The 14,223-nt window shown below is 42.9% G+C and overlaps 1 protein-coding gene across 1 annotated transcript in view; it reads left to right on the top strand.

Moving 5' to 3' along the window:
- The first annotated feature begins 591 nt into the window (after positions 1–591).
- LOC111243195 (uncharacterized) overlaps positions 592–14,223 on the top strand; it is an 85,635-nt gene continuing 72,003 nt past the window's right edge. Inside the window, exons 1-3 of the mRNA XM_086986256.1 lie at positions 592–1,420; positions 1,732–1,956; positions 9,496–9,651. Of these exons, the coding sequence (XP_086842382.1) occupies positions 1,846–1,956; positions 9,496–9,651 (267 nt within the window). The 5' untranslated portion in view covers positions 592–1,420; positions 1,732–1,845. The remainder of the gene's footprint in view (positions 1,421–1,731; positions 1,957–9,495; positions 9,652–14,223) is intronic.

The raw sequence follows: 14,223 nt of genomic DNA, 5'->3' as shown, positions 1-14,223 counted from the left end.
ACACTGCCGATACATAAATGACAGACAAACTAGCTAGACTCAAGCGGACCAGGCCACAAGATAGATTCGAGACTTATACCGAGGATAACGTAACGCCAGCCATAGTGACAACGACAGATTCTACGAAACTCAAAGCTGTTGAATAGTACATTAAAAATTAACACTAGCTTTATGTATGTACAAATGTCTCCCTGTGAGCTGTTGATTTTGCTGTTCCGCACTAGAGCCCCTTCGGAATGATCAAGGAACGCTACGTAGTCCTTTCATAGTCACAAATCAACCTACCTATCGGTACATAGGTGCGCTTTAGAAACTATTGATGTTTTTTCGATATAATAATATACACAAAGCTGCATGCAGCTGAGAACATATTGTGTAATGCCGATATAGACACTGAACTGTTAATATTTCTTAAAAAAAAAAAAGGCAGCAAAACGCTTTTTCCTTATGCACGGTATTGTGACTTCCAAAAATAAGTTCTGAACTTTTAAGTCAATGAGCACATGTTGTTTAAAGATACCAGCCCTAACCGCCGGCATAGTGTGGGCTTTTAAGTAGGGTTCCATCCCATCTGAGTTGATGTATTGTTTTCATTTACATTTGGTGTTCTAAATAACTACAACCACAGTCATTATGTTAGTCGCTCCCGATTTTATTTAAATGGCGTATCTGATTCAGTAGAATCGTAGGTGAGTTATAAGTTGTTTAAGGAAAGAGATTAGTAACTTGTCTGGGAGTATTTGGCAGTATAGGCGCATTTAATTGTGGGTAAATTTACAGCTGAATCTACGTGTCCAAAATCATGTTTTTTTTTTTCTTTTATCATTAGAACTCATTAGTCATTTTATATGTCGATTCTTTTTACCGAGAAGTTGTGCTATGAAGCTTGCAGCTGTAACTAGCATAGATATTTTGTAGCATATTTGCCAAAATGAATCTCTTGACAATATAATTTATTGAACTGTAATGTATTTTTTTATTTATTCTACGAATAAATTGGGGGTACTTATCGAATAATTTTACGCTCAAGGCGGAATTCAGTGGCATATGTGCTAGGGGGTTTTCCAGCGAGTTACAGACACAAGGTAACCTTGTATGGGTAGATCCATCAAGCCCAGATGTTGTCATAGCTAGATATTAATGAAATGAGACCTATAAGTACGTACGCGTTAACGCTTCTATGTCCTACCCGTACTCCAGCGCGATTCTGTACGCCATCATTTAAAATTGTTAATGGCTTGCGGCTACACAAGTTCTTTTTACTCTCATTGTAGAACAAGTCGCTTGCAGCAACGATGTGTGGATGACAAAAATTTATTCAAAGCAGTAAATCGAAAACTACCAAATTGAAGCAGATAGAATTGAAGCCTACTTCAAGGTTTTAACCGTTGTATCAAGTCGAGTTATTGCAACATAGATTGTAAGTTACTTCGAAAACAAACTTAGGAACTTTTCCTGTAAAATCAATTATCACATTAAATATGCATACGTTGTCTTGACAAAATAGCGTTATTGTATAGCGTGGATTTTCCTGTCTGCAGTAGCAACTGATTCTCACATAGTAACTTCGTAGCCTTTGAGCTGAAACGATACTTTCCTAACAGTCCTGGTAACTCGGATCTATCTATACGCATATATCTATATATGGTATGTGTGTAGCTAGAACGCGCACTTAAACGTTCCTCATTTTTGGTGGGCCCCCATGCACCATTGTTCGAATGTCTATTACAGATGGTCGTAAAATAGCTTGAAACGTCTCTAATTGCATAGCAGACTCCCTTCCTGCCAACGAAAACCGTCATGTGAGGCAGGTCATCAAATTCATCGATTTCACTAGACAACGACATGGTAGAAATGTTTCACCGGAAAGCTTTTCGACGATTCCCTCCCTTTGAAACAGCGTCATCGCTGACCACTTCGACTGAAAGATGCCAAATCGGAGAAATGATGTTGACGGTGAGACCAGCATAGCTTTTATTTGCCTACGTCCTAAACGGCACAATCCTAATAAAGCTATATACACTGTTCGTCTATTAATTTTGCTAATATCGTGTTTACAAAACGATGGAAAAATAGCCACATTTTCATGTTGCAAAACGAGAACATGGTATAGGTTGACCTAAAAGTCGAACCTTTTTAAATCTGAGCGCCATTGCTAGTGTAGCCATAGCTGAATTTCGTGGACCAAAGCTTGAAAACCGAGCTCAATACATTTAATATTGAACGCTCCGTTGCTGCAGGATACTTGTTCAATTCCTAAATAAGGGCTAATTTAAACCAAGTTTATGTATCCCTGATTAGGCGCTGAGCCTCGACTGGGCCTATTCTAATGATCAGCCCAGTCTTGACCCGCCAGAGTTTAAGAGTTGCTTTCTCAATCCGAATCCGTTCCCTATTGATAGACCTATTCTTAGATTAGAAGCCTGCTTCAGCGTCCTGCTGGCGGGTTTAGCTGACGTTCGTTTAATAAAACAATGCGTAAGCTCGGCAGAAGAAAACAGTGATTGGAGGGAGACAGGAGTGGCGCTTGCCTTCTTAGTTGATTGCTTGCCGCGCGAAATTGTTCGCACATGCGGTACCGGCAGGGATAGCGACAGTGGCTGCTGGATGCGGCAGAAAAATTGAGAATGAAAGAAGGCAGAAAGGGAACAACGGAGAAAACGAGGAAGGAAAGCCTGTTCGCAGGTTTGTTGCCCGCTGGCCTATTTGGTCCGAATAGATTCAGAGGAAAAACGGCAGAGATGGCATTCGCAAGAAAACGACGACGGAGGCTGGTCGCACCAGCATTATCATTATCACCGACAACATCACTACCAGCGATATCGGCAACGGTTCGTGAACAAACCGGCAGAGAAGAATAACCAGTGTGCATTCGGTGGATATAGAGGATGCCGCGCATTAAACCGGAGCGACCCGCGGCTTCAATAGCGTACCGGCCGAGTGAGTTATCCTGGTGGGCGACCGTGTGCATTTCTGTATGTATGTCTCTGCCTGTGTGTGTGTGTTCGCTCATAAAATCACTGGATGAATGTATTTAACACAAATAGTGTCGACTCGAAGCGGGAGGCACTACCGAACGCTGAAAGATACCGTCCAAAGGGCTGGCTACAACACGACAAAGCGGTCATAGTAGCAGGGACTGTGTCAATGGCCGCTGCGGCTGCTTCTGTTGCTGTAGCAGTGATAGCGGTAAAATTAGTAGTGTAACGTCCCTGGAAAACGTTTGTAATACAGCCGCCCTGACGTCTGCCGGTTCATCGACGTCCTGAGATGTGTTTTGCGCTCCTGCTGAGAACAAACACAGAGGGCCAAAGATTTTATTACCGCATCATACGGACGGACACCCGCATATGCGCGCATATACACACGCATACATCGAGACAGACAGGCAAACTTGTTCGCACAACGAGCAATAGACGTTGCGACCTTTCTTTCCCTGTTCCTGCTCCGTTGAGGAGAAATCTCGTGATCCTGTTTTCCAAAGAAAAAAATACGCATGGTATACATGCAGAAAAGCAATTTTTCCGTTGTTGCATTCGCTGTTTTCTCACTTGGCCTGTCATAGAACTAAAGCGACTGTGTCAGTATATCACAGACGAACATAAACCGGTGCTTATGTTTCCGGTGACACTTTTTCTAATGTCTTCTAACCCGTCGCCGGCAATGACATCTCAACAAAACCAGGAAGCAAAAAGATTGCAGGACACCGAAATTGGATACTTTTCCTGCGTTAGCAGATGTTTGTCTGATGAACGACAGAGAGACGTTACAGAGCAGAGTACCTCAGATGGCGCGAAATAGGAACAATATCGGTTCATCAAGAGCGCAATGGCGTAATGCAACATAATCTAGATAGATGTTCCACTAGATCTGACCACGTAAAAAACACGAGATCAGCTTCGGTAAAACATTCCACGTTGGCACCATCTAACACACCATTTAGTGAACCCACGCTATAGAACTTCAGCGCGTCTAAAATAATTATCTGGTATAGATGAAACAGGTGTATCACAAGTTAAATTAAGGGCAGTTGTTTTTTCCGGTGTCTCGCTACCACTTAACTCTCCGCTACGATCAAGCAACCCCACTTGCGCTCAAAAATGTTTACCTCGTATGGATCCTTCAGTATCCATGGAAAATGGAAAGTTAATAATTGGAAGAACTTCCGGTGTGCTTTGCTTGAATTTTCGTCAGGTTAAATTCTACTTAGATATAAGTGCTGCGTTCTGCAGTGATCTCCAAACAAACAATATTGGCGCGACTACGGAGTCCATCGTCCTTTCTTCCCAAGAACTAAGCAATCGACAACTGTTACAGATTGTCTGTTTATCCTTGCGTAATGCTCGAGAGCATCAATATGATTCCCGGAATGAACGACTTGTTCTGTCATCGAGCTTGATACAGCGGGCATCTCCCTCTTAGTAGCTTCATGTCAGGACGTTCACTTTCGTTTATGGCCAATTGCCACCATTACAACTCACACATATTTCCATATACCGCTGGGTACCACAATAAACAGTAAACATTTTTGCCGCTGCGGCTCACACATCTACAAGTCCGTTATTATCGTGTAAGTCAAGCACTCCATCCATACAATTATTAGTGTTGTTAGGCACTACATAACCGAGCAGGCACCATCGACGCCGCTGCGGCGTGAGAGATCTTGTTATGGTTGGCTAACTATGCCAATCGAGTTCAGAGATCCTGTGAGCTATCTTTCTCTATCTATGAGGAACGAAAGCACTTGAAACGCCCGCCCTGGAACGTGTGTCTGTTACCGAGTCGGACGGTACTCCACAACAGTAAGAGTCAACCAGAATTCCTAGAGATTTTTCTTATGGTAAATGGCAAGCACAACTGGGTCAGCAGGCAGCTCTTGACTGAATGGTCACTCAAGCACAGGTAATTGTTTGAAGCTCTACTTGCTCACCGTATCTACAGCACTAAATAGGACCGCTTCTCCGTTTAGGTACTGAATTATATCAATTGAATATTGTAGTTAATATTGTTCAGTCTTGCTTGCTTGTGGCAGGAATATGTATATTTAGAGAAGAGTTGTACGCTTCAGAGTATCGTCATCTACGGGGAGACGCTTTCAACTAGTGTCCAATAAGTGGCGGAGCGCGTGTGAAGGGTAGTTTTGAGGTCCCTTGCATTTGATTGAAATGAAAATAATTCAAAAAGACCGTATAAGTGACGTGAATACTAAGGGCAAGTATCGACAGGATCTCGCGTATTTACAGTGGAAGCCTTAACTGCAAGACGATTTTGGCGTTCATAAGACAAGACGCAACCAGTGGTACAAGGAGATAAATATAACATTCAAATTAGTTTCAAAACTAAGCGTGAAAGGGTTAATCTGCTTAGCTTTCTTTGACAGATTTGAGCAGTCTCTTTTGAGCAGGGTCTCACTTTATTGAAGACACTAACGTGCATTGAATTTTATCTAAGCTATGATAATTTTCGAAAAAAATAATCGTCTAATTGTTCTGCTGTACTTCGAAGTCTGGGTCAACTCTCTGCTACTCGTGCTCGGTGCTCTGTTACTAAAAAAATGTGTATCAACGAAGAGTTTTTTTCTCCTGATGCCAATGTAGTGGTGGCAATTATTTAAACGATTCGAGTTAACAGACCTGTCTATCAATATATTATAGCAGAAGCCTTTCTATAGTGTTGATTTAGGGTCGATTTGCATAGAAATATCCTAATACCGAGCCTACTAACGTACATAAAAAAATTCTTTCTATTAATAGTCAATAGATACGCTACTAATTTTGGCTCTGATTCGTTGAATTTTAGATAAACAAAGAGGCTGTAAACTAAAACACGATGGGTATTATGATTCATATATTTCAACATACAATAGACAAACTCAATTGATTTGGAAATATACGCTATGATGGTTTATTTTTTCTGCTTTTTCTGCCATTACATTGAGTGGCCTTAACTGCAGGTTAGCATTGCTTGGCACTCGATTTTTTAAAGGCTCAGACAGAAATGTGATGATCAAAATAGATGCTAGCTAGAAATGTTTTCTTTTGCAATGATGAGTGGCGGCTTGGATGCAATCCAGGCCAAGTGACTCCGTTACAACTGTTCAGGGCGGTAGTATAGTTCCGTCGTTCTGACCACCATATTGGCTGTACTCATAATAACCTCTATTTTTCGCCTCAGATAGCGATAAGGTACTTAACTGAGTACCGTTAATAACACAAACAGGAGCAGTATGTTCGTATTGCCGATACTCGCGGCGTAACCGGTGATGGATACATGCAGTTGCTGCCATTAGAGTCATTGGGTTTCTTTAACAAGTCACGCCATACGGCCAGCGTAAATGACCCGTTGGAAACAACTCTTGCAAGTCGAGAGTGGTTTTCTTTACTATACTTTATTAATATGCACGATAATACAACGTTACGATGTATATTACAATGGTATGAAATTAACTGTATAGTAGAAGTTCAGGTGTTCATTACATCGAGTAATTGAGTTTCTGATATAGCCATCTAAAAGTTCCAATTCTGAATTCGCAACTGGTTTAGCTGGACGTGCTATGTACGTTTAAACATAAGCATGAATTGTATACACACTCATGATGCTAAAGCTGATCGTAACTTAAAACTTTTACTTATCCCTCTGTCACTCAATTCGACCCGAATGCACCCTAAATGGCCAACGCCATGACGCAATCTAGGCTGAAGCTTGTATATGACTGTTAGTAGCCACTCATCTGATCGGGTAATGGTGTTACGCAACTACCTTCAACTATGAGATCCAAAACACAGAGATACCCCTTCAATAAACAAGCAGTCGGACTATCAAATCCGGCGCGAACTTCAAAACACAAGATCTTTTTATCACAGGCATTAATTGCTGAAACATTAGTAGTTGTAGTTTTAGTTGTCGCACTGTTTCATATCAAAGCGATGTTGTTATTATCAGGGGTGACACAAACCATTCCCGTCCAGTCTTCATCTTTCTCAAGTATACAATCTCACAAAATGTTTCGCACTGGGACTCGCCTAGGGCAACGGGGGCCAACAGTCACTCACCCGTTGTGACTATGACTACAAAGCGATGATACCAGGTGGTGTTTTAGAGATTTCAGGCGCAAAACCGTCTCTAGTATGGTTTCTCTTTTGTTGCATTTTGCGGGTCCTCATCGATAGACCCAGGGTAAAAGTTGACATTTCAATATGGCCATAAACAATTCGAAAATTAAGGATAAAGTCCTCGAACAATAGAAGCTAGAAAAAATCTAGGGAGTAGCTGTCAGTCCCCTAATCAACTCTGGGTGGCAGCCGAGGTGTTAATCTATGCTGTTGTGAGCAGCGGTATTCTGGGTGCATAGTATAATGGGTCGAGAGTACGGGATCTGCTGCATGCAAAAATGATCGGCGGCAAATTCAAGCAAATGCGAAGTGTCGGTATCCCTACGATTGTAAGGTCGCTGTTGTTAGCGGCAGCGAAGTGGCAATAAAAAAAATTTCAAGGTAAATGAAAGCTACCCAGATAGAAGTGGAGTGCGTCTACATATTATCGTTCATACCCTATGAGATGAGTGAGATAATATTTCAATAGGAACACAACATCAGTTCTAGTTCGTACGCATCGCGAATAGTCGCCGCCTGAGTGGCTGAGCAGGCTAGAACGTACACCCCTAAATAGATACGGGCCAGCAGATGGAAAGCGCACTACTAAGGTGTACCGGGCACCCCTTGAATCGTCAACATTATATGTATATAATATTACTGGAAAGGCGGGAAAGCTTGGTTCGTTTTGTGCCCATCTCTTTGTTGAGCTAGAGAATAGCGGTGAAAGTGCCTACAGTGGCGCCGCTGATCCGCCCACCTCCAATTCTAGAGGATTCTTATACCTCGCGAATACAAAATCCCATTAAATTTGAAAACACTTCACTGATTCTCCTTTTGAATCGTAATTGTCATCGTCAAATCTCGTATCTTTACTTATATCAATACAAAGAATCGGCGAGTAAAAACGCCTGTCCCTCTACTCCATGTTGGTAAGTGTTCTTGGAGTGTACGCTCGAGCAACAAATGCGGCATAACGTTTGACAAAAGGATAATTTACAATCAACTAAACATACAGTCAAATAATTCGTAAGATGAGTGCCGAGTAGGTGAAGCTCATGGTGGTTTCCTGGTCTCCGTTGAGCCCAGGCTACGACATTAATTTCATGTATTATACACCGCTAGTAGCCCCATATAGGTACATGTGAAAACTAAGCACGCTATAGATGTCGATGCGAAGGCCGGTATTGTTCCTGTACAGTGTACCAGAGTTCATCGGCACTGAATCAACTAAGCTCGAAAGAAACAACAGCGAGTTGGGCGACGCTAGTTGGTGCTCCAGCATTTTACTGGCGCACAGATACGAGCGAATTGAGGAGAACCGAATAAACGGAGGCAGGGAGAATCTAACATAAAACACTAGAGCGTTGCGACGGCAGCACCGGCGGCCGGACAACAGGATAATCGAGTGAAGATAATGAATACATAAGAAGAGCTAAATGATAGCGCTGATGAAGAGCCAGTTGGAGGTAAGCGGCAAAATACGGAAGGATATATCATCATCGGAAGAGCTGATCGGTTCGACTGGCCACTGCTACTACTGGAACCAATATGACAACCGAGATAATAATAACAGAGGTAGGATTCGAAATCGATTTGGCAACATGGGAGCTTCATGGTTAAGAGGTAGGAGCATTGGAAAACGAAGGAATGATGAGTCATACAGATCCGCTATAATAAAAGCCGGCCTGCAGAAACCATGCGTACGCAGTCGCACATAGATTATGCTACTCGTTTCTGCTTGTGTAATGATGATGTCGAAATCTGGTCGATAATCGTTTACAACTGATATATTGATTGAGTGACAGGAGAAAAGACGTGAGTGCAGCCTTAACGTTACCCTTATTTGTTAGGAAAAGGGAAACAGAAAAATGATAATTAGCAGGCAGCTAGCAAACAAGCTATTTACAGAAGTGTAATTATATGCAGTGTTGACAAGGTCCAAATCCTTTGTAAATGAAGTGCTTTATATATAGGAAAGTATAGATAGTACCACCTAGTAGATCGCAGCATAGACGAAGGAAATAAGCTGGAAGGAAATAAGCTAAGGTTTGTGTTCTTATTACACTAGCCAGGATATACGATTACACCTATAATTGAAGGCTCATTTCCTGCTTCTGTCTGAATAGTATGGTATATCAGGTCTATATATCAAAACATTTTTCGTTAAAGTTGTTAACGACGTGAAAAGCTGACTACTTAACCAAGTAGATGAGACGTCATGCTTTCATAACTTCTAGATGAACATTCCGTCTTTGTAAGCGCTAAAAGCGCCAGTAAGTTTGTGCGCAAAAGTGTTGGCCAGGCATCGCGGTCAACAGTAGGTTTGGAACTTTTTTAAGGTCGTTCAGCTTAATGTATTCCTAACACACTGAACACCTCCTCATGTTTTCCGCTCATCCAGGTAAGGCAGACGAGTTTTCGAGTCCAAATTTCATTGGCCAGTTACGCAAAGATGACCGCGGCACTTTCAAGTGTGAAGCGACAGGAAGTTACTATCACTTCGAGAATTAAGCGGTATCTTGAAACCGACGAGTCGGTTTCAAGCCAGCTTATTAAGGTACGTGAGGTGTGACCTAGTCCGTTGCCGGGCGACATTTCCGAATGTGACCGATCGGCATGGTGTATCCTTTCATTTCCTTTTTATACATACTCTTGAACCGTTGACCAACCAGAAGCTTGTCATTTTTCCGCTTTTTGGCCAAGTAAAAGTACAACTATCTATCCGCTCGATCTTTACTATGCGATTATAATCGTCACCAATGCTGGCACTGCTTTTTGCCTCGTGCTCCCTTCTTTGCCCTTCGCCTACTATTCAGACCCCCCCCCCCCCCGGCACCCCAATCCCATGTACCTATTATTAAACTTAACGTAGCGGGCGACAAGCACAAGCAGTGGCAACGCAGTTGTCCCTGATAGAAATCGACGGAACTACAAAGTGTGCTTTGTCCGTGTTCACCGGCTGTTGGAAGTGCAGGGCCAAATAGTTGCGGGAGATTTCCTTCTGCTTTCCCGCCCAAGCCTGCCCATCAACATCCAGAGTACATCCACTTTTCATTCGCTTAGCCCCTTTCGCACTTCATGTGTGCTAGTTTCTCTTGGAAAACACAGTGACTTTTTAGAGTCGTCAACATGGTTCCTTAAGGGTCTGGTCGAACTCAGGCCATGCAACAGGCCTACTAGTCGGCTATCCAGGCCTGTTAGTGAGCCAGCGAGGCTGGCAACATACCTTTTAGCTAGCTAGGTTATTGTTCGCTCGACATAGTTCGCTTTATCCCGCCGTTGTTGGTGTCGCGGGCCTGGTTGTTCTGCGACGAGTCAGTTTAGTGGGGATACGAGTAACCACCCTTTTATTTCTTAGTTGCTGCTGCTCCTTCCGTGACCGCCACTCAACTACGTCAATGAGTCCTTCGTACGCTCTTGTCGGTGACCGCGGCTTGCAGTCCGCCGCTGACTTATTGTCTTCCTTGGTGGACAGAACACCCTTTAGGGTGAAGCAGCACAGCTGGTTGGAGCTAATACAACTCTAACCAGCAAGTAGTACGTCCTGATGTCCGTCTTTCTCTACACGTTGGCGTTCCTTGTCAACGCTCGCCTTTGTGAGTCGCCCTGTCGAGAAAAGAAGCGACTTCGAGAGTAGCGAAAAGCACAGAAGCAAGGCAGACTGTAGAGCGGCCGTTGGTCGGCGGGTGGAGCAAAGACGAATCGAGATACTGAGGCTCGTCGTTTTAAGGGGCAGTGTTGCTGAAAGAACTCGACACAGCAGAGTTCCGGCCCGTGAGAAGCTTGTTTGAGGTAGAGAAATGTTGTGCGAGACCACACAGTTGTTCGTAGAAAGGGCGTCGTGTGGCGCTTCAGGAGGACGAAGCTTCGGGGAGGAACACACTGCTGGAAGAGTGTGAAAGACACCGAATGCGCAACACGAACAGCTGTGAGCAGTCGGCCAGGGGAGAAGGTGGGCATCCCAAATTCGACGATGGACACTCAGCCAGACTCAGATACAGAAAAGAGAGAAGGTGCAGGAAACGCACGCTTGCAGACGAGACGTGTGAACGAGTGACGGTACGCTATTGTGGCCCTGAATGTTCAACAGCGGGTCTGCTTCTTCTTCGTGGACAGAGTAAAACAGACGGGAAGAGATACAGCTGTCCCTAGCGTTGACCAACTCCGCCGCTTTGATTGTATTAGGTGCTATACCTTCTGCTCCGGACTACCACTTTCTTAACGGCGCGAACTACACATTCGGGTGCACATCTTGCCCTGAGTTGCCTCTTTTTCTTGAAACCTGGCTTAAATAGAGCCTCCTCGTTCGTGTGAAGATAGGGAGACGTTGAGTCCCTTGTAATGACAACTGGTTATGCTATGAAACAGAAAGTAAAAAAAGGAAGAAGTATCAGAAAAAGGAAAAGCACCAATGGAAAATACACAAGAAAGAGCAATTTCAGTCGATGAGCTGGTTGATTTAGCTCGAGCCTTACCTGCTAACGCAGGGAAGGTTCGGGCTAGTTACAGGTCACATCGAGACTTGAAAACCGTTTATTTGTCCTTTGATAGGGGTAAATAATGTAAAACTTGAAATTTTAAAAGAGGCAGATGATCCCATTTAGAAACACCTTTTTTTTTTTTCCTACAAAACGCGCATCGTAAGAACTGGTTCGATATTTTGAATTTTTTTTATTTTTCTTGTATGTCTCCGTTTTAGTTGTACGTATTTTGTAGAAGGGTCAATCAGCTTTTTTGAATGGCAAAACATTCCGTTTGTACCGAAAAGCCGTGGCAAGATTCAACTAAGAGATACGTTTGTTTAGTTCTTAGTCTTACTTAGAAGTGCAATCTTAAAACATGATAACTGCTGCAACGTTTTTAAAGTCAGAAATCCGCAAGTTATGATCGCTTTCCTGAATGAAATGATCGAATGGGTAATTTTTAGTAATTAGATGGTCCACTTAGGACGAGAACCGTTCCTTACCAGAGGCCTGCTTTGCCAGTAAATCAATACCAAATATAATGTTCATTACGCGTTCGACCAAACTTACGCGGCCCGTACAGTCAGCTACCGTAGTACGAATGTCAAGCTAGTTTATTTATCGAAGCCAATTTTATTATCTATAAGAAATTTTAGTTGTTGTAGCAAGAAGTTGTCGTGCTATTATAGTTCGTAAGAAGGTTGCAATAACCTAACGTCTTTATTATTATTGCTGCTGCTATGCTATTATGTCGCATTGCCGTTGTGTGGTCCACTTCGCTTTTGTTGGAATCTTTCGGTTAGGTCCTGCCGTTGCAATGTTGCTTTTGTAGTCAGGTCACGGACCCACCACGGTTCCGAAAAGGTTTCGTCCTCTCTAATCAGGGCGCAACATCACCGCAATTGGCCTGCCACTATCCCAGCAGCATGACGCATAGCCAAACGCTTGGCCGACCCTGTTATCGACGTAGTGCTCGAAGGAGACCTCTAACCTTAAAGGCTAACCCAGAATTGTCCGTCTCTGTAAACGCCGTCTAGATAAACATATTTTAGTATGTTGGGCTACACTAAATAAATTAAGGTTAGCAGCTTTTATAGTCGACAGAATAATCCTTAAAGTTTATGTTTATCACGAAGGTTTCATGTATAATTCTGTGTTAACCATAAACGTTACCTGAAGAACATATTGCAGATTGTGGTTATCAATCGTGGATGAATAGATAAAGTCTGGCAACCTAAATTAAGATCGATAGCCGTAGCTTTGATAATATTGTACTATATTTCTACTACTCCGTTACAAGCGTGTTTCTTGAATTCGACCACTGCTTTATGTTATGCATATATTGTATGTTTAAATGACGAAACTTTGCCCATATCCCGCTTCATATTGCGCTCCGCACATATGCGGCGACCAACTCATGAATGAATTCGAATACTTTAGTAGGAAAGCTAAGAGCACCGTCATGACGCCGAACGATCATTACGGCTGATAAAAACATCTCATGGCGCTCCTCATCGAAAGAATCCAGGCTGAGGTGGTGGATCGAAGTCCAAACGTTCGAAACATATTAGAAACATCCAAAAAGCTATTTGCTAAGGATTCCACGTCGGCTTGGCGAAGGCAACCTTGCCAGAAACTAGCGTGGATACACTTAGCAATTCAAAAGTCGAGAAATAAGGAGGCACACCATGTCCCTGTAGAGACGACGTACGACTTTCTTTCGTGTCTTTTAGGGAAGGGGATAAGACTCAGTAAGTGAATGCGTGTATTTCGTATCGATGGACCTTCAGCTACCTCTCTGTACGCGACGAAAAAAAAAAAACCGATACCGATATAAGGACAAGGTAGAGAAATCGCCTCGAATCAAGGACAGAGTGGACCGTGCTCCCGAAATGACCAGATTCGTGTACGTGAGATGATAGCCGCGTGACATCACGGCAGTCAAGTGACTCGATGATTTAAGCTGTTTATTTCCTCTATTAGGAAGTTCGGGTGTAGTGACTATTAAAAGGCGGTAAACTTGGTTCTCTATATTGGGAGTGTAAAAGATGCAAAGAAAATGATCGGTAAATCCCAAGATGAATATCATGCTAGCTAAGTTGTATAAATCTACTGATGTGGCACAGCTGTGTTAACGCTTATATTTTTTCGTGCGTCGCTGGAACAATGGCGTAAGGTGGTGACACGAGGAAGAGTCACCATACCTACGCATTGCTTTCTAACCATCATTCGCAAAAAACAATACTTGAACAACTCGATAAAAATGTTTTATTACGATTTTTTTAATGCATTTTTTCCCTTTTCTTTGGTTCGTTCCAATCTTGCATGGCCGTATCTGTCGGTTAAGAGACTTGTTGATCTGATCGTCCACACCTCATTCGTTGTAGAAATTCAATGTTCCTACCGTTTTTTTGTACTATATTATATGCGTCTGTAAAAGCCCATAAGCCATTATTCATTTTTCACTACGGGGCCGCGGAGGCCCGTAATGTACAAGTGCTTCACTTATTTATTGGCAGATCATCGTTGTACTGATGCTGCTTTGACCGGCGTCGCGCACTGCGTATTTCATATCTCAGCCGAAAGTTCTGCTGGAATCGCTTGCAGTGAACAATACGGGCATAGCTAACTGCCCCAATATTATATGTGGCATCCGCGACCGCAAA

The sequence above is a fragment of the Varroa destructor genome, unplaced genomic scaffold, assembly GCF_002443255.2.
Source record: "Varroa destructor unplaced genomic scaffold, Vdes_3.0 BEIS01000001.1, whole genome shotgun sequence".
Classification (NCBI taxonomy): Eukaryota; Metazoa; Arthropoda; class Arachnida; order Mesostigmata; family Varroidae; genus Varroa; species Varroa destructor.
The sequence above is the reverse complement of the archived record's forward strand: the minus strand, read 5'-3'. Positions and strand labels throughout refer to the sequence as shown.